The 21,645-nt window shown below is 35.0% G+C and overlaps 1 protein-coding gene across 1 annotated transcript in view; it reads left to right on the plus strand.

The window, feature by feature from the left end:
- LRPPRC (leucine rich pentatricopeptide repeat containing) overlaps positions 1-21,645 on the plus strand; it is an 86,835-nt gene that overhangs the window by 48,583 nt on the left and 16,607 nt on the right. The window contains exons 25-30 of the mRNA XM_042881238.1: positions 216-322; positions 10,892-10,960; positions 11,196-11,286; positions 13,454-13,596; positions 13,709-13,796; positions 18,653-18,776. Coding sequence (XP_042737172.1) covers positions 216-322; positions 10,892-10,960; positions 11,196-11,286; positions 13,454-13,596; positions 13,709-13,796; positions 18,653-18,776 — 622 coding nt within the window. The remainder of the gene's footprint in view (positions 1-215; positions 323-10,891; positions 10,961-11,195; positions 11,287-13,453; positions 13,597-13,708; positions 13,797-18,652; positions 18,777-21,645) is intronic.

The raw sequence follows: 21,645 nt of genomic DNA on the forward strand, positions 1-21,645 counted from the left end.
GGCTAAACAGAAAAACAGTATAACCATGCTCAACCATAAAAATGCAACAAATTGTGTAGTATGCTTTGATCATTCCGTATGTTTCAAAATGTATTTTCGTGTGTGTGTGTATGTACGGAGTTTTGTAATGCTTAGAAAATGTTAGTTTTAAGAATATTTGACATGCATATTAAAATATTGCAATTTTTTAATTAAATTAATCCTTTTTCTTTCAGTTTCAGATTTTATAAGCAGCGAATATGGTGACATGATGGCTCTTTATGATCTCTTCTTCGCCTTCTTGCAAACAGGAAAATACAAAGAGGCCAGGAAGGTTATTGAGGTAGCATTTTAACTCTGTTACTCTATTCGTGCAGCCATCCAGACTCTTAATTAGAAACATTTAAAGTTTTTAACCTTTAATTAGACTTGTTCTGATTCATGTTAATAGAATTCAATCCCAATAATGAAAAAAAAGAAAAAGCCTCGACCAGCTTTATTTTGTATAATTACAGTTCAGAAGAGAAAGTCTTGTTATATATTGAAATTGTTTCCTCACTTTTTCAAATTTGCTGTTATATATCAAAATGATATTTGCATATTAAATATCGGATTGCGAAACAATTAAATTAAACAGGCATTCCTGGGTGTAAAGTTGCTAATCCTCTTTTCGAAGGAATTCTTTGTTCTTAAAAGCACTGGAATTTAATTTGCTGCAGACCATGCTCAGATTTATTTGTAATGCTTGTCTACAAGTTAATCAGCCAAACAAGTGCTGTCTGCTACTGTTTGGCATTTAATTTAGCATTTCTTCTTTCTCGTTCTCTCTCTTTTTCAGGATAGTAAGCAGCTTATAGGAAGTGGTAGGTGACAAACTTGGTCTATTTAGGATTAGTATATTTTATCTAGACTTGATTGAAATTGTGCTTACTGAAATTGATAAGTCAAAGGGGCAGCTGCAGAATCTGCCCAGATTGTGATTATTTTTCTTCCTAACAGTCATATGTTTTTAAAATACTGCATAAGTTTTAAAGTTAATGTGTGGGAGAAGGGATCTTACAGAAAAAAAAATACTTACTCCTTATCATTTTTGTTGTAAACAACTCTGTAACCTCATTTTTTTTCTTCCTAAGTTACAGTATGCTTTTTTTTATAATTTTTAAAATATTTGAGATACCACTTGAATTATTTTCCAATAGAAATCTTGTACTTACAGAATGTGTGCTTGTCTGTGGTAGTACTGAGCACAATATTGAAACATCAGTATTTCTGCTCAGAGATGGTTTTTTAGAGCTCATATTAGTACAGAAGAACAGAGGTATCAGTATCAAACAGAAGGTGACACTGAGCAGTTCAGCTGTTATGATAATGATTAAAACACAAGGAGGTACAAATTTGTGATCTCAGAACTGGAAGTAAGAATTTCTTAGATCCTGGCATTTAATTTGTTAACATCTTCTATTAGTGGCAACAATTCAGCATGTAATGAATAGGACAGTAAGCAAATTATCAAATTGTTTATACATTAAAATTTTTTGCTGTTTGTGTCAGTTTATCTTTGGAAGTATTTAGTATTTGGTGTTTGACCATGAGGTGTTAGTAACCACAGACAGACATAAACATTCATTTCAACACCTGATATCTGGAGAGAAAATGAAATTTATCATGTCTTTTTATGCTCGTTAGAGTAGGATTTTTTGTTCTTACTTGAGCTTAGTATATGCTGTCGGAAAATTGTTTTTTAATTTTCTAAATCTTTATAATACAGAACTTCAGCTAAGAATAGCATGCACATATGAGGGCTGCTCCAAAAGTAATGCCTTGTATTTTATTATATTGGCCAATAGTGTCAGAGGCAGATGTTGGTGGTATGACAGTAGAGGTCGAACCTTCCCATCAGTATCCCGCTCCATGTAGTTGCTATGCAACATCCAGTAAAGATGATCAAATTTGGAGTCACTTTGCTTTTTAGAATTTGTTATATAATGGATATGGGCTGTCTATCAGGAAATACTTCAATCATGTACTGTTGTGGTGATCAATTAGTTTTAGTAGTAACATTTCTTAGAGAAGTATCTGAAGAGTTAATAAAGGGTATCTAAAAGGGCATTGGAATGAACCTAGAAGAAAAAAAAGTAGGAGCTAAGGAATTAAAGACCAGAGAGGATGTGGTCTTTTGGGTGATGTGTTTATTCATCAGTAATCACATTTAAGTTGTATCTCCTGCTTGCTTTTGCTTCTTCTAAAAATCAAGAGTCTACTGGATGCTCATGTGAAAGTGACACCTCCTGCTTTGAAAAATTTGCAGCTCAAAACCCCAGGATAAGAAAACAACTCTTAAATCTAAATCTTTGATTAAAATAGAACTGAATGACAGTAGTGGGAAAGGAAAGAGAAGATTTGAGTGAGATTATAAAATAAATGGGTCATGAAGTTGTGTATGTACTTAATCTCTCATGGTGAATGTGTTGTGCGTGCATGTGTATAAGCTCATATTGTGGGATGTTGTCATAACCAGAAAGCTGTGGGGGTGCATCTGCTTGTTGGAAGGGCAGGAAGACTGCTTTAAGCAGAGTGTGATAGATTAATAGAAAAGAGATAAGGCAAAAAAATGTGCCTAATACTAGAACGAGTAAACTGAAATACATGGCAGCTTGATGTTGCAAGTCTCTCTTGAAGCAATGCAAGGCAGAAGAGAAACTGTGAAAGAAGGCTTGAGGAGGAGATGCAGCTAGTTTCTAAGACATCGTACTTTGATAAGCTAACAGTTTGAGATGTTGCTAGGCCGTCTTGTTAAGATCTTGAAGTCTGTTCTCATATGTTTTGTGGCATGTAACTAGGAATACTCAGAGACAGGACCTCCAAATGATGTATTGTTAGCTTCTCTGTAAGGGGAAGGTCTGCTGCTTTTTTTTTTTTTTTTCCTAGCTATGTCTGGCAATTACTGAATGCTTGAAGCTGTGCTGGTAGGTGAATGTGTTGGTAGATGTTCTGAGTCTAAGGCAGAAAAATAAGTTCTATGATTGCATGCTATAGTACATCAAAGCATGACTTAGTCTTCAGTTCTTAATCGTATCTCTAGTAAGTCAGATTTTGTTATGAGTACCTCAAAGGTAATCATTCCACAGCAGTCATAGGTACCCCTTGACATGAAGTCACTTACTAGCTTGTGTTCACTTGGAGTGCACAGTATGGCTTTTATGTCAACAGCGATAAGTCTAGTTATGCAGAACTTTTTTCAGTTACATTTAAAAACAAGAGAATTATGTTAACTTTTTTTTTTTTACTCTAAATGCATTAAAATTGAAGGCTAAAAGAAGCAATGGAATCCCATTAAATGAGATTCAGGCCTGTCTTCTAAAATGTTGCCTTATTTTGGTAATATCTAATCAAATTTTCTCATGAAGAGTGTTTATGTGTACTTCATGTATGTTCCACCATCGCTTCAAGTACTAGAACCAAGATTCTAGATGAGTTACTTGACCTAGTGCTCTTTTCAATGACCCCTCCGCTTACCAGAACCTAGTCCTCCCCAATCCTTCCAGTCCATATCTGCTTACTTATTGCTAGAACTGGAAACTGTGAATTCCATTACATGAACTTTGTTGTCAACTGTTAATCTTGCTGCTTTATTAACTGATCTAGCCAATGACTGAGGGTTAGACTGATCTGAAGGTCATCTTGGAGAGGGGCAGAATGAGAAAGTGAGTGTTATAACTCCTTCCGCTCTCTATCGGTTCTGTTACTTTTTACAAACACAAAACCAGAAGTAATAAAAACCAGCAACAACCAAACACAAATTATTATCAGAATCCCAGAGTAGGAATTCAAAATAATGAAGCAAATGGAAAATATTAATGAGTATTGATCTTAAATAGTTAATGACTTTGCATTGCTTGAAATGGAAAAGTCGATCAATCCCTACTTAGTCTACAAGTAATTTTTAATGTGTCGTGATGATTAAAATGCTTAAAGCAGTTTCCTCTGAACTTGCACGCTTCAGAAAACCATAAATAGAAAGAATTTTGAATGGTAGTATGTTGCAAACATAAACGGAACCATCTGTAAGCTTTTAGTTGAGAATGATACATGCAGCATTGCTAACAGAGTCTATGTAAGGTATGTTAATATTGTAAAAAATTGTAAAAGAATGCACCTGAAAAGTTTGTTGAGAAGGCTGCTGTTTTCCAAGCAGGTCCTACTTGTGCAGTATACTTCAGAAATTTCCTTTGCATGAGAGGAAGAAACTGTAAACCTGATTTATCCTTTTCTAGATTTTTCTGTGAATATATGTATTAGCTTTTGCTTAATACTAGTTTCCTACTACCACTGCACTGTACTGATAGTCATTACATCTTTGGGCAGCAGTGTAGTGGTATTTAAAGAAAAGCATTTTAAAAAGGATATTGGATCACTACCGTTTTTAGTTAAGTGCTTATGGGACTCTTCTCATAAGAACTAGGAGTTGATAGAGACTTTTTTCCCGACAGATATTTGAAGTCTTCCTGGATTAAATCACATGAGCTAGTAAATTAAAGTCGTTCCTTTAATAAAACAGTAAAAGCTCTTGTTTCTGCTCTGTTTGTAGTTTTACTGCAAATGAAAGCTAAGAGAAGATTACTGTATTTAGGATTGGGAAAAATCACAGAACCGTATGGCAGAGTTTTTAATACAAAACCAACCCATACCAGTTCACTAGCACAAGAGGAACCTCCTTTGAAAATGTTAATGCATGCTGCATGGCTTCAGAATTTTTATTAAATTTTGTGTGAAGTTTTCCCTCACTTTCTGCCCTTATATTAAAAAGTATCGCACATACTTAATAGGCATGTTATACCAGCATGTTATACCATCTCTAACATCTCAAGATGTTTTTGTGAAGAATTGAAGGACAAACTAGCTGTGAAGTATTTTTAATGAAATGAGTTTCCAGTGTCAATAAATGCAAGAAAAAGCATTTGTTGCTGGAATTCAAGACCTGACAAAAGAACTATTTCAGGTGAGTTTAGTGTACAGGAATATATCAACAGATGTCAAGTTAATTCATGAGGTAAATAGATTTAAGCAAAGAATTGTGACATCCACTGTCAGCAGACCTCGAGATACCAGTTGCCATTGGATTTAATCTACCATAAAAACAATGATAATATTTCTACTTGATATTGAGAGATTACAACCTTCTTTCATCCAGATTGCTTTTAATAAGAATCTACATCATAAAATGGAGCCTTGCTGATTTTATTCTGGAGATGGACTATTGGGTGAAGATGCTTTCTTCGTTTGTGACAGCAGGATTTAGGTTTTTTAACATGTGGTTTAGTGACGGTTACACCCAGTGTCGGAAATTACCCACGAACATTTTTGGTCTGCTTCAGAAAAGAATAGAGGTAGTTAGAACAAAATTTAAACGTTTTTGAAAGCGTAATGCAAATTGTATTAGAATGGTGGTTAGAGATACGGTGGTCTGAGGTAGGGTAGTTTGTAGGGGGTGTAATAGCTTTTATTAGAGTAACTGTATACAGCTGGGAGGGAGGAGAAGGGATGAAGAGCTCTTAGACATGCAAGCCCTATAATTAGAAGAAAAGATTATTTTTTTCTTATTATTAAGTCCTATTAGTTTAATAAATGCATTACTTCTCCTTATGAAACTGGACTCTGATACAGCTATTATTGAAGCTGGATTTTGTTTGTGCCCGTGAATGTGTGTATGAAATAAAAAAAGAAGTTCTTCCTAATTCAATGCCTGTTACTCAAAAGATCTTAAATACTGTTTGTTTTTTTGAAGAAAGTAAATGAATGTGTTTTGAATAAGTAAATTTAATTCACTGCTCCCAGTGGAAAAACAAAGGAGATGCCTAATGAATTAATTCCTTCCAGAAAAGGAGAAGGTGATGTGTTTAGAATGCAGGATCATTACAAGAGCTGTGAATCCTTTCTTAGCTTTAGGGACTTTGTGTTAGAGAGAAAATACTACTGAGTGTGTAATGCTTTTCAGGTTCATCGGGCAGCATAAAGCCACATCATGGTGCAAAGAAAGCAAATTTTTGCTGTTTTATTTGGAGAACAGCCTAGAGGATGTTGGTTGTTTGGGTTTTTTTGAGTGTGGATTTCTTGTCATCTCTTCTTTCAGCATGATTATTGATATGAAGGTCTTAGTATCTGAAGAATTTTTATAGCATTTTACTACATTTTTTATACTGTAAACACTATATTCTGAGAGAAATTACAGTTTACAGTATAAAAAACTTCAAGTATCGTGGTGTATATCCTAGTTTATATTGAAGCTGCATGGAACTTGTGAGGTTTCACAGACATTTTTGTGGAACTGGGGGAAAAATCTAGCCATAAATTAAGAATTTCCCATCAACTGTTCTGTTTTCACCAATGCTTATATTGGAGAGGGCTGTTAAAAATGACATACATCAGTTCTTATAGCTGTCTGTTCAAGGCTGTCTTTTCAAAGAAGTAACACGCTTTCTTGTGAGACATTGCTTTGGCGTCTAAATCTCAGTAACTGGTTCCGGTACTGGTAACATAAGTCTGTTAGAGCTGTTGATGTAACTCACCATGAAACATTCTTCTTCCTTAGCAGCGTTAGCTGTCTCTTAATATTACTGGCTTTTTCAGCTGCAAAGAGAAGGGTGTATGGATCTACTTGTCTAAAAAATACCATCAAAGAATGCAGCACAGATAGGGTTTATACAACGAGGCAATGGTTGGGTTAGATTGGGATTGCTGTAGAACTATTTCTCTAAGAGAAGGCTGAACTTTAGGAAGAAAATTCAGGCATTTGAGAATGAAGTCGGAAACACTGAAAAAGGGCAGAGTTAAGCAGAGATAACCTTGAATCTTGAAAATTAGAGTAATTCACAGTGAAGTTATATTGCGCAAGGCTAGTTGAAGAAGGCAAGATGAAGTTTACTGGCAGTTTTATAGGATATGTAATGCTTATTTTACTGATCAGCACACAGTAGTAGTCTGTTGAAGAGAAGTATTGAAAAGTTAAAAACAAGTGAATAATCTGTCTCAAATGTCAGATGTATGCCAAATAAAAATTATTTTTGATGGCTTTCAAATAGTTCTGCATCCTAAGCCAGGTGTAACAGAAGTGGTACTATTCTGGGACACTCCACACTGTCTTTTCTGAGGAACACCATGGAGTTTCTTTGCATTTTTCTGTTGTTTTTTTTTCTTTATGTAAGTTTTATGATTAAAGAGAAAAAGGTTGTTTTGGGCAAGTGAAGAAAAGGGAACAAATATGTTCCCTACAACTGTAAATTGCTTGGCTTTTTTTAAGGTTAAGAAAATATTAGCCGAATAACAGTATTGTACTATCATCTGTAATAATTACAGAATGCCAATGTAAACATTCCTTGAATTCTGTCATCATCTAAAAACCCAGATAAACATTGAATAGATTACTCACTAGCAGGTCAGTATTTCTCCAGAGAGGCTGTTTTCTTTCAGCTGTAATAAATAACTAGAAGGTAGATCAAAGAAAAATGATAACACAAAATAATTTCTGGTAATTGGAGCCCCTGTCTGAAGGTGTTCTTCTAGAGAAGAACTCAGTTTAGGACTATTGCATTTGCATGATTTTTGAATGCTTCTTTGCAAGTGTTCTGAAGATGCTGCATGTTATTTTTTATCCTTCTGGTTAGTTTGCCTTTCTGTGTGTGAAGGCATAGAGTCAGTGAATAAATTAGTGCAGGATCGTTTGTAGAGTATTAAAAAGGTAGAAACAGGTCATCAAAAATATGGAAAGGTTTCCATAGGAGGTGTGACTATGATATTCTTAAACTGGAAAAGAAGCAGCAGAACAGAGGATTATTACAAATATCACTCAATCATCTGTGAAACAAAAGAGTATAAAGGGTAATCCCACTGTGCATTGTCTTCCAATACAAAATATGAGGGGTTTCAAATGAAGCTCATAGAAGCTAAACTGAAAACAGATAGGTGGCATTTTGTGTATTTTCTGTAGACAGAAGTTCAGGCAGTCTTTTGCCAAAAGATCTTATGAGTGGTTCATCTTATATTTTAGAGGCAAACAGAAAAGTTTGTGGAACAGAGATCATTTACTCTGAAGTAGTAAACTGAGCTTGAATTAGCTGGAGAATGGAGGAATGCTGAGGCAAAAATATTGCCAGTTTTTCTGACACCTTATGGTCTCTCATAGTACTGAGAGAGGATGAAAAACATGATGATCCTTTTATCTGGTGCAATACTGTTGTTTCATGTTCCAAGAGTATTTATAAAGCAAATTTGGAGGTTTTCTGCCTCTTATGCTGGGTGAATTTCTTCAGACCCTCAATAGCTGTTTCGTTGGTTTTTTTTTTTGTTTTTTTTTTTTTTAATAAAAAGACAAAAGATAATCAGGAAACTAATATTCAGGAATATATTTTTTGTCCAAAGAGTCAAGATCAGAATTTTAAAAGGAAACTGGAAGAAGTAATTAAAGTACCATGGTTTTTTTTTTTTACTGTTTTTTTTTTAATTATTATTCCTTGCTTTATTTTTATTCTGCATCTTAGTCTGCTCTACTGTAGAAAGTCTGCTTCATGTTAAATGCAATGCTTAAAATTCCCTAAGATGGTAAGGGATAAGCTACAAATATGGACTATCAGGCAAGCCCTGGAGATTTAGTTAATCTGACCTAGATGTTCTTTTGATGATTGAGACCTGCAGTATGTGAAAACACTTCTCAATTTCAAAATGAAAAACGAGGATATCTGTTGTATAACTCAGCTGTCCTTGTAGTGACAGACACATCAATCATTTCTGAACAGGAAAGGATTTACTATAAAAAGTTTGTGGCTTTGGAGCTGTTGAGTTCATTGGCATTCAGATCAGCAATGATATTGAAAGTTGTAAGTGAATTCAGTATTTGAATTTTACCATGTTCTAAAGAGGATTAGCTGCAAATGCAAGCAACATACTTTTTTTCATTTTCAAGAGCCTGTTGTGTAAGATGTTAATTCTTGACTTAATTTTCAGCATATTTTTTGTGAAACTGCTTGCTGGATCTTAAAAAAACAACAAAAACAAGAACAAAAAGTCACTGCTGACTATGGGATCTGTAAACATAAATATCTGTGGTAAGATCTAATTTGAAAAACCAGCAAGTACCTAGAAATAAAACAAAGTTTAATTTATACCACTTTTGAGTATCTGACTAGCCATTGTTTTTCTATAACCTGTTGGGTCAAGCACTGTTAAATACATAGACAAGACAGTCGGTTTTGAGGAGCTTGGCTAGGAGTTAGCTTCTTATTTAAAACATAAGAAACAAACAAAAAACCCAGTGCTTAAAATGATTGCATGAACTGGTCAGGATTATATGCTCTAACATATATTCTGCAGAGCATTCTGTTTCATGTTTCTTCAGCAAATGTTAAGGTCTTTAAGAGTTCAATATGTTGCTTCTTCAGTGGATGCTGAGTTATTTCAGGAAGTTGTAATGGTAATAATTGTGCTGTTGGAGAAGACAAGGGAAAGGAAATTATTTGTCTGTGTTAAAAAAAAAAGAAGGAAGGTTAATTGACTTCTTTAACAGTAATTGTTTCCACTGTTTTGGAACCAAGACTCTATTTGTCACAGCTCTTTGTTCAACTGCCTCTTAGTTTTTATGCAAAATTGCATTTGAATTTTGGAAGTGGTGCTTCACATTTCAGCAGCTGAGACTTCTTATAACATTAGCAGTTATAACCCTTCAAGAGTCAAAACACATGTTTCTAGATAGAAAAGACATTTCCCCAAAGTTACTTTGGGTTGTATTCATTCAAATCTGGACACCTGAAATAGGAGCAGTCATCTCTTGCTGTAACAATCCTTGTGTTGAAATAAGAGGCTATAATGAAAGTAAATTCAAGTAGTCTTGAAGCGGTGTCAGAGGTAAAAATGATGGATGCTTTGCCTACTGGTTTTCTTGTATCATTTTTTCTTGACACAGTGAACATAAGTAATGGAATGCTTGTAATGCTTCATAAAGACTTTTGAATTTTCCTATGTTTATCTAAGAATTTTGCTGTTCATAGTGGACAGAATGATACATTTGTTAAGATCTGTGGTGATGAGAAGGAAGAATATGGTAGTCTGTACTAAATTAAGTTCACAAAGGATTGAATGTTCTGTGTGTGTGTGTGTGTGTGTGTGTGTGTGTTTTGTGGCTGGTAACCTAATCAAAGCAATGAAGGAATGAACAAGCAGAGGCTCTTTTAACCTGGGAAAATGAGCAACAAAAACAATAATGGCTTATTAACTATTAAACATAATTCTTCTGTGGATGTAGAGTAAGCCTTTGCTCCGTTCTGGGGCAGGAGTTACAGTTAGTATACCTACCGTCTTCTTTTGCATGGTTAGTACCCTTCACCTTCATGTTTTTCTTACTCAGCATAGCAAAAGAACTCACAGCTTGAAACACTCTTGGTTTTAGATGTTAACAGCTGCATGAAGGCAATTAATATGAGCCAGAAAAGGACACTAAATTTTGATGTTGCCATGGTCTGGTGTATGACCTTTTCATTGTGAAGACAGTTTGGAAATATTTGGTGCAATTCTTTACCATAAGTAATTAAAATTATTATGATGAGTAATAGCAATACTCTTAGTGTGGTGGTAGAGTTTACTTAATACTTCAGTTCATCTGAAGTATATTCTGGAGCAGTTCTTTTTGTCGGTGCAGACACAGCACTGTTCAGCCAAAAGGAAAAACATCTTGAATAAAATGACTGCAATTTTTAAACCTGTCATAAATGCAGCTTAACTTGATTATTTGTGAGCTTAAACCTGTCTCTTGCAGATTTTATATATATATGTAAACTTATTATCAGTACATGTATTATGTTTTCTTTAGCTTAGAATGTTCTGTGTGAAGTAATGTTTTTTTTCTTGTGGAAATATGATTTTGCAGACTCCTGGCTTGAGAGCCCACCCTGGAAGATTGCAGTGGTTTGCAAAAAGGTGTATTTCAGGTAATCAGGTATGTGGCTTGCTTCTTGTCTTCTTTAGAACTGCCACTGTATTTTAGGAGTAATTGTTTTGAAGTATTTTGTTAGATTTTTGGGGGGTGGAAGGACTTATGAGAGGCTGAAGAGATGAATGTAATGCTATGTGTAAACACTGTTGTGTTCTTACACAGAAATATCTTAGATGAATGCATGCAGCATGTAAGTACAGATACACAGAAAAATAAATGTTCTCCTTTCTTTTTAAAGATGGAGACTTTGGAGCACTTGGTAGAATTAACTAAGAATGTATTTGAATGTGATAGAGATGAGATGTACTACTACCTGCTTCAGCTTTGCGGTAGGTTATCGTGTAACTTCTATCATGTTCCAGTATGTTTGGTTTTGTGTTTGGAGATGGGAAATAGCCTTGAATTGGAGAGGTGAGCTGTCCTCATAAGTAAGTAGCCTGCAAACAATTATGGAGGCATCTTTCAGAGGAGCAGAGATCAGGGTTGTTTTTTCTAACCTGCACAGCTTAGCACAGCAGTATTCTAGAACTTAAAGAATGAAAGATGTATGCTTTTTGTCACTTTCCTAATTTGAAAGTTTTCTCTGTTTTTTGCTTTATGAAATACTTGTTAGAAAAAAAATTGCTCATTTTCTGTATCTTTATAATCATTAAAGTTCTGCAGTCTACTGTAGTTGAAGCTGCCGATGCCTTTAGTAAAGGTGTGAAGAATTGGTAAATTGTTCCCAACTACAATTCCTAGTTCCTCCAACTACAGCCAAACTCGGGCATCGTTATGGATACCAAACTCTTTTTAACTGGAAGTTTGTTTGTATGTTACAGACTTGGTATAGAATGTATCTGTAGTGATTTTTCATTCCTTTTCTATATTTTTGTTTGCTTTGGTTTTGTTACTCACTGTATCATACTGTATAATACATAGTAAAAATGTTGGAAATGTTATACCTAGCTACTTAAGTTTGATAAAACATTTTGTGTTCTTACAATTGGATGTTGAACACAAAATCGTTGGGTCATTTTAAAATAGCGTTATGAGGATTTCTATGTGTCTCAGAAAAATTAAACAACCTTATATTTTGTATTTATATTGAGCAACTTGATATCTTGGGCAGTGGGAAAGCTTGCATTTGAGTTTGATGTAATTTTAGACTGCTCTTCACGTATTTTTTGGATGACTAGAACTAGCAATATTATCATGCTAAATAAAACACTATTGGACCTCCATTTTAGTAAAGCAACAAGAAAGGCTGCTTCCTCTTTTTGTTTAACCACAAACAGAGGAGATGAGTATTTCTCCACCAAAATGGCCAGAGAATTTTTGTCGTTTTTGTTTCGTTTTGTTTCCTCAACAGCCTCAGAAAGCTTCAAAACCAAACTGTAGTATTACCTACTTCTGGCTTTGCACATACTGGTTCATCCTTGAAAATCAAGTTGGCCTGAAAAGCAATATAGTCTCAACAGGAGGGAGTCTTCTTATTTTTCCTCCATCATCCTGTTCACCTCTGGCAGTGACTAAGTGTGACAGTGTGCCTGCTAGGAAGAGAATCTAAGAAGATAGAATTTATCAAAGTCTGTCACACAAAATCTTCACTATTCTTTGAAAAGACAAAACCAATTCCATCTACTCAAAGAAGTGGAAAACATTTGTGGGTTTCTGTCATCATGGAAGACAAAAACCATGTACATTCCTGCTTTCAGCCATTTTAAACTATTTATCAAACCTGCCCTATGCACAAGTACAGTAGAGAGTTGTCATTGGGCACGTTAGCCACAATTTAAGATATCTACAAGTCAGTACACCTACTATCTAGTTCAAGCTGTAGAATAAGAGAAAAAAAGGGGTTTGGATCTCATCCTTTCCCAAAGTTAGGACAAGTTTGAATTAAAATCAGGTCACGGCCTTGTCAAGTAAGGTGTTTTGTTCCTCCGGAGTTGGAGATTGAAGAATAACCTGTTCCAAGGTTTGATGTTCTGCAACTTTTTAACGGTCATCTTTCCTACAATGTTGAGCACTTCTGAGGCCTGTCAGTCAGGTAGCTGAAGGCAGCAATTAGACTCACCCTGCCATTAGCATATTCATCTCCAGATAGTACTAAACCCACCTTTTTCAACTACCTGTCCTCAAGCCCCATGTCTGTCTATCGATGGCTGAATTTGCTGTAGTTGGTAGCATCTATTTTATAGTTGTGAAGTCCAAAGCAAGCGCATGTAAAGCTGTCAAAGACACTCCATTCTCCTCTGCTTACTGCCATAATACCCTGAGCTTAAAAATATAATTGGGATAATTTAGTCCTTAAAGTCAATATTTTGGTTTATTTATTATTGTTTGTTTCCATTGTTTAGTGTCTCCTGTGGAGTAATAGCAGTTTGGAATTTTTCGGGTTGATTATATGATGCAGACATATACATACAATGAAGTATTTTCCAAAAATGTGACTTCAGATATGTATGTATACTTTAAATTTGCTTTTATCTGAAGACCTGAATCGTGTTTCAGATAACAACTCTGACTGGAGAAGAGCTGAAGCTGTTTGGACTAAAATTCAAGAAGAAAATGTTGTTCCTCGTGAGAAAACACTGAGATTACTGGCTGATATATTAGAGAAAAATGGTCAAGTTGTCCCGTTTGAGGTACCTAAGGTAATCTGAGTGTAACTTTGCTTGTTCACAGTACTGCTGAATATATATCTTTCAGTTGATAAATGTTAACAAATAGGATTACAGTAATTTAAATAAGTTTTTTGTATTAAAGACTAGACAAGAAGAAACGAGAAGCCCAGGATCTTCTAATATTGAAGAAAGAAAAATAAGGATGCTTTGCAAGAATAATAATGCAAAAGGTAAGACGAATCCACTGTTTCTTAGCTCTAAGATTTAGATTTTGATTAAATATTGAAGCAATGGATGTTTGCTTACTTTTGTTTTGCTAGTATGTTAGAAAAGTTACCTAACAGTGTTACTTGGTAATGTTCTCCTTCAAAAGTTGAAAGAACCTTATGCAAAAATATTTAGTGTCCTTTGAATTATTGACTCTAAATGTATGCTTGAAAGTCAGTCTATGCTGACGTTTTGAATTTTAAAAACATTTAAGTATTGCTAGCCTGCCATTTGTAATATTTGGTTAAACACATTTTCAAGACTTCTGATTGTAGCTATGAAACGTAGGAAACTAATTTCATACACAGGGTCAATGATAAATACTGTTTTGCTACTTCAGGTGTTACAGTTGTTTCAGGTGTCTACTGCTTGGATGCAAGTTTTATGTTGTGAGACATGATAGTAATTCTTCTCTCTACAGATATTCTAGTAAAATAGCAGCGACATGTTCATGGGAAGGCAATTAACCAATAGAAGAAGTTGTTCAAAGATTTTGGATTTGTTACTGCCACTGAAGTCTTGAAAGAAGACCAGATATCTAAAATAGATTTTGAAACCATATCTGGTCATATAAGACATAGATTTGATAACGAAAAGAATTAGTTTTATCTAATTTAATCTCATCTGTGCTATGGAGATTATCATTGCTCTAAAGACGTGATTCTCACACTGTATTGAGCTTTTGTGCAGCCTCACTCTGAACATTGCATGCAGTTCAAAGATCTACAATATAAAAAGGATGTTAAGGTCCTTGAAAGCATCCAGAGGTGGGTAACAAAGCTGGCAGAAGGGCTGGAAGGCAGGTCCTCTGAGGAGAGGAGGATAACACTCGGGTTTTCCAGACCAAGGAAAGGAAGCTAAAAGTTGGCTTCACTGCTCCCTGCAGCTCCCTGAGGAGGGGAGGCCAGGGGGAGCTTCTGGGCTCTGTTCCTGAGAACCAATGGCAGGATGTGAGGGAGTGGCACTGAGCTTCACTAGGGAAGGTTCAGGCTGGACATGAGTGACACTCTGTTTTTGTGGGCATGATGATACACTGGAACAGGCATTGGGCTGTCTATCAGTATTCAAGAGGCATTTGGATAATTCCCTTGGGATTATGCTTTAGCTTCAGGTTAGCCCTGATTTGGTCAGGCAGCAGGACTTGGTGATCTTTGTAGGTTCCTACCAACTGAACTATTCTATAGCTGTCTTCCTCTGAGGCTTTTATATGTTAGTCTATTTTATTTCTGTTGATGTTGCATAACTATTTTTGTTTGAAGGAACAATTTAATGTGTCACTTGGCATCTTTAGCTTCTTTACAATTAGTTGTCCACATTTTTCCATAGAATTGGGAAACTTTTCCTCCTATGAAGGAGGGGAGTGCCGAAAAGCATGTGTCTTTTTGATCTGTACTACAAAGACTATAAAGAAAAGATCAAAATCGGCACCCCCACAGCTTACTGTTCCCAAACCTCTGGGCATCTCGATGCCATTCAACAAATAAAGCGGCCTTATTGAGAGATCATTTCAGATCTTTTACTACAAGAAAAAAAATAGCTTTTCTACAGAAACTTCCCTGGCTTAATAAAGCAGATTTAACTTATGCTTAGGTATTTATTTGCCTTTGTATATAGAAAAGGAGGAGTCTACCTAAGTTCCTCCAGATCAGTCTGTGCTTATTGAAGTAATTGAAAGTGTTTTTTTATCCATCTCATCTCAAAAACCCTGTCACAGAGTGAGAACTAGCATAACTGGGCCATTTCTACCATTGCCAAGGTGCAGAGCATCTTAATATTCTGGAAATTTTTATTTTCTTTGCATATACTATGATAGAAAACTTGGTCTTACTTGAAAAGAGATCAGGAAATAGAATGAAATAGGCTAAAATAGTTTATTTTGCTAAATTATAAGTGCTTATAAATAGGCTGTCTGGTTTTCTTCTTCTCTGGGTGTTACCAATGTGTTTTACAAGTTGGACCCACTGATTTTTAAGCTATGAGTTTTAAAGAAGAATTTGTTAATCATTCATGCAACTACCTTCAATTGTCAGTAAAATGATCCTTCTACATTGAATCCCAGGCATGCTGATTAGAAGTGTGGATTCTGCGTATTCTGTATGTGGGGAATACCAGAAATTATCAAGCGGAGAACAGAAGCAAAGTAATATAGCTTTGACTTTGGAGGAAGGGAAACCAGTTAGAAACAAAAATATGAACTGTAATTGCTAATAGTTGTTGATGACATTTGATGCAGAATCTACCAATAAATTACTTCTGCTTGTTCTTTTGCTCAAAACAGGAGAGCTAGAGAGGAGCTGGTATGGAGTATTGAAAACAGGGGAAGCAGATAATTCAGAGAAAAAATGTTCTTTGTGTCTTGAACTAAATTGTCACTACTGTATATTAGTATGATACAGTTCTGATATGAATGTAATAGGACAGAATATAATTTTTATTAGAACCTTTTGGATAGGAAAAATATTTAACTTCTATCTAGTTATGTAATTAACAAACTTAGCAGCTCTGTCATAGGGTGTTTTGAAAGTCTGCTCTCTGAAACACCTTATTTTTTCAAAATCAGATTTTGTTCTTATCCTGATTCTGCGGTATGAGAACTTGACTCCAGGGAATTGCATTACTGTGTAATATCCCAGACAGTAACAGCTGCTGAAACAAATTTGCTTGTCTTGAAAGCTGAAATTTTCTTCAAAAGTTGTCACTTTTTAGACATACTTTTTTACTTAAAATAGGTGGTATAACATAATATGGTTACCAAGACATTTTTGTCTTGATTGCTAATATACTAAAGTAATTTTAGATGGCACCTGAAAAAGTAATAAGGTCATAATACCCGATTGGACATAAGTCTCAGTACACCAGGGTGTAGTTGAAACATGCTACTTGCTATGTTGCAATATAGAGTTAAGAAAATTAAGAAAATATAAATAGGTTGGAATTTACATACAAAACAAAATATTCTGGAAAAAGGAAAACAGAACTGATACCAAGATTTCATCAGTTCTTCATGAAACTAATAATTAGAAAAATATGTACAGATATTTCCATGAAGCAGATATTATACTTTGTGGACTATGGTCATTGATACATGGTTGATATCATGTCCACTGGTGGTTGATGGATTCCATCCAAATAGTAGTAAAGAATATTCAAACATGGAATGAAATCCTTGTTCTGTTTAAAGGCATTAGGAGTCTCCAAGCATAAAGAGGTTTTTTTTATAATCTAAAAGCAGAATTAAGGTAGACTTTTACAAGTGGAAAGAAGAAACATTACCATTCACCTACATTTTTTCTTAACAAAAGCAGCTATTCTGCAGTTATCTCAAATAACAGAAAGCCACTGGATTTCGGTATGAACTCTTCTATACAAATGCTGGTTTTGAGCACCTGAGCAGGCAAGAGAATTCAGCACATTGCAGTAGGCGAAGCATTAACCTCAAACTGATAAGTGAGCGTGGGGGAGGCCTTTTCTATGTCATCTTGTTGTTGTTTTTATTGGTCTTTTGGTTGACAATGCAGTCGCTTTTGTAATGTCAGACATCAATCATATTATCTCTCCATCTCGTGTCTCTCTCCATATCTTTCATATACATGGGATTCACATACATGGAAGTGGACTTAATTTTTACTGTGGCATTTTCTTATCCATTATCTGTTCATCTATATTTAATATAGCTTAAAGTGTCCAAAGTAGATTTGGGATGGCAATATTAGCTCTATTATAAAACTCAGTGTAAGAGATTGTGTGTTGTTATTAATAATTAATTTTATACGTGATTACTTCTGTGCCTGCATTTCAGAAAGTTTTTATGTATGCTTATTGGTTGAAAAAGTTTGAGTAGAACAGTTTAATGTCAAGCACTTAGGCTTGAGGGAATGTTGGTTTAAAATTCCACAGCACAGTGTAGTAAGTGCCATTAGTGTGATGCTTCTTCTGATAATAAGATTCAAATGAGCAATCTTCATCTTTCCTTTCAAAGTTTAAAAAAGTATAGTTTACTACATACCTGTGAAATTTGTAGTGATAGTCTAAGTATTTCTTAAAAGTTGCTTAAAGGTAACTGTGGATTAGATTTGAATTAGCGAAGAGATTTATATTTATGTTTTATTATAGGAAAAATGCAGTCAGTTTTAGATGTAAAAACTCACTTGTTCCTCGCACCGCTTTCTAGTGTATGTTATAGCCTAGGTAGCAGTCTTAGCTGCATGTTTATAGCTACATAATCTTGTTTCAGAAAAATAAATGACTGAAAATGTGCTTATCTTTTTTTTCCCCTTTTTGGTAACATCTTTTCATACACTGACAGTTATTGTGAATGCATGAAATAAAACTGTTAATCAGTCAAACAAACGCAGCGTAGTTTACTTGTTAAATATCTGTATATTTGTAAATTGTATGTTTTGTATAAATCTTGTCGTAGCCAAATAATTTGATCTCCCCATATTGGAATCACCTCCTATATTATTTGTTAAACGCTGTTGTGATCATGCACCAGATACTGTAACTATATACCCCAGAATTAGGTGTTGCTTTAAAAATCCTGAGTCTCTCCCTTCTAACTGACTGTGTTGGTATATAAGCGACAGCCATATATAATAAACCAGCAGTAGCAAACTTTTTGTTCTCTGGAGTTATGTGTTAGTTGATTGATATATTCAAGCACTTTTGAACAAACTGTTACCAGCAGCTTTGTTTTCAAAGATGTAAGAGGATGAACGGATTTCTGAGGGACCTTTTTTTCAGTGAAAAAACTTTTTTTTCTACAAGCAGTATCATAATAATACGATACTTCATTTGGGCTTTTTTTTTTCTTTTTTAGAGGCCTACAATGTTTTTCTGAAAAGCCAAGGGAAGAGTGACTATCAGTATCGTACTTATGACACCCTCATAAAAGCGTTGTTATCTCTGGATTGTATTGAAGAAGCCATGAAAGTGAAGCACACGTAAGACACTTCTATGTTTAGAGGATTGAAATTGTTAGTTTTTGCTGATTAGAGTTTCTGGAGGTTTTGTTTGGTTATTTTTTTTTCCTTCAGTCTTTAAATCATTTCTGGATTGTTTTCAGCAAAGTCCGTATTTTGTCAATGGGAAAACAGGTCATGACTGGTAACTAGGAGTTATATTATGAAATACGTTACCTTATGAGGCACTAGGGCGCTATGTATTAAGCATACTAGAGAGACAGCATGTTTTGCTGATAACACATTTTAGCTAACAGTATCAACAAATGCACTTGGCATCAGAACTGAAAGTCTCCCCTTCTGGCAGTCTGCTGTTTCCCCTTTATAGCAAGATCCAAACAGACAAGATTCCTTCACTGAACTGCCCCTGAGCCTTCTCCTCAATCCCCATCCCTGCTGGTGCCCTTCCCTATCCAAACTCTGTGGCAGCTGGCTGCCTGCCAAATGCAAAGTGGTACATTTGACTGTTTTGCCAGTGGCTAGGAGATGACCATAAACCTTAGATCCAACTCGTACACTTCTGAAATAAATCCAACCTGCTGTCGTGCATTATTAGATTCATCAGAATCAAATTAACCTTTAGTGAGTTGCAAGGCACACCACTTGCTTTCATGGTAGCTTGTAGTGTGTCTTCTGTTCAGATTGTAGAATTCAAATAAGTACTAATCGTCATCATATTTTTATGGATATTATTTAAGAAGAATAAAAATATAGCAATTTAAGTCCCTTTGGTTTCTTCAGCTAAAACAAGAACAGTGTTTCTCGTCTAGCATGTTCTCTGACTGAATACAGTGAATTAGAATGTGCCTGTAGGAATAATTTACGTGATGCATGGGACACTATGAAAATCTCAACAGTTTCTAGAGTCAACTTAGTTTATGATTTCCAGGAACAATATAGTGTAAAAAGCTGTTCGTTATTTTCGTATTTTCTTTAAAATTGTCTAGACCAATGAACTATCATTGAAAATTCTGCATTCAGAAACAAGCAACAATTCTCCAACTCAGTAGTTGTAACAGAGCTTTATATTAAGAAATGTTTGTGCTTTTTGAATATATGGCTTATATAAAGGAAGAACTTAAACTGTTTATTAAATAGTGTTCCCTGTTTCCCAATAAGGAGAATAACTGGTAAGTTGTTTTTTTTTTTTTTTTAAAAAAAAAAGTTGTTTGGAAGTACAAAGAATGTTGAAAAAGTTTGGGTATCTGTTAAACATTTTGAAAAACTTTTAAAAGATACCATAATGATTCTTCAGGAAAGAAGTTTAAACTTTTTATTGAAGATGTGTGTGTGCACTGCTTCTCTGCTCCATGGCTCAAACATGTTTGTGAGGAATATGCACAAAATACTGTGTATTGTAAGCATTAATTTGGAGATTGGAGGAGCAGAGAGGATGTAGTGTTTTGTTCCTGATATTGATGATTCTGAGTTCTTGCTTTAGATAATAAGATATTTTGGTAATCCTTAAAAGGATGCAAAATGCAGAAAATAAAAATGTTAAAGACTAAAGAAGTTTGAAGTGTGTTTTTAGGGATGAAGCTTCTGAATCTCAAGATGCTTAGGAAAAAGGAAAACGCGATTTACTAAGAGATTCTGGTCAAAGCCAACCACAGTAATAACTACTGTGCTTTTCAGAGCTCTCATTTTCAATCTCGTAGCATAGAAATGCCAAATAATGACATTCTAAAAAGCCTATAACATCTCATTGTTACATCAAGACAGAAAATGCTTACTATTAGCAGTGTTTACAGTGTTTATTTGTGTATCTCTTTTTGTAATAATAAAATCATGCTTTTCTCAAGCATTTTGAAATGTCTGTTAGTTTTTAAATTATTCACTGAAATAGAGGAAGTGATTTTGTGTGCACTTGGTTTGAAATAGCAAATGTGTATGTTTCGCACACATTTCTGCATGCTTGGCAATTTTACCAACCTTATATTACAAAGAGATTATTCCTACAAAGCCTAAACGTGTGCAGTGGCCTGAAACTTGTGCAACTCCCAATATTTTCATAAGATACACAAAAGCCTTCTTCATTTGTATAAGGGAACATATTTTTCTTTTTACTCTGCTAGTAGCCAAACTTTAAATTTAAATAATGTGTAGAGAGGGTTTAAATGAGTATTAGCATAGACAACAAAATAAGTAATTCATGTATTTTAAAAGGTTAGATTATTTTAAAACTTCCTTGCTGTTGACAGCGCTGAGAAACTTTAATGAGCTAGTGGTGATGTGGTAGAAGGAAATTGCACTCTTGCTCTGCATTTGGAAATAAATAAAATGCAAGCTTGTACACAGAAATCAACCCAGGAGGTTACTGATCTGTTGGTCAATCCAATCCTGGTTGCTTTGCCATTCTGGCACTGTTCTGAGGAATATTTACTGCATTTATTCAAAGTTTTAAATAGAAATTTAGGAGTATGGGAATGATGGATTACTTCTGTAATAGTAGCTAACATCTATTTAATCACACTAAAGATTGGAAGATTGGAGAAAGTAAATCCTTTGTTATGTGTAATTTACAGTCTCATGCATGAATTGTTGACTTAAGGGCTTTGACAGATGGGACAAAGGCAGAAAAAAAAAAGGCGGAACTGAGCAGTGGGTGCTTAGGCAGGGATTAAGAGGATTGGTTGGGAGAGTAAGAAAATCCTGAGTCCAGTGACTGCATTTGTGGGCCTGGGAGGCTGAAAGTGACTGAGAGGATAGTCATATTGTGTACTATGTGAAGGATTTTCTTGGGATTGAGGAGAATAATTTAGCAATGACCCTGCTTACCTCCCAATCCGCTCAGCCCAAAGTTCAAGTAGGTAGGCTGCTCAGTTGTTTGCCACAAGATGATCAGTGAGGT

The sequence above is a fragment of the Lagopus leucura genome, unplaced genomic scaffold (assembly GCF_019238085.1).
Source record: "Lagopus leucura isolate 7727_CA_CO unplaced genomic scaffold, USGS_WTPT01 Super-Scaffold_73, whole genome shotgun sequence".
NCBI lineage: Eukaryota > Metazoa > Chordata > Aves > Galliformes > Phasianidae > Lagopus > Lagopus leucura.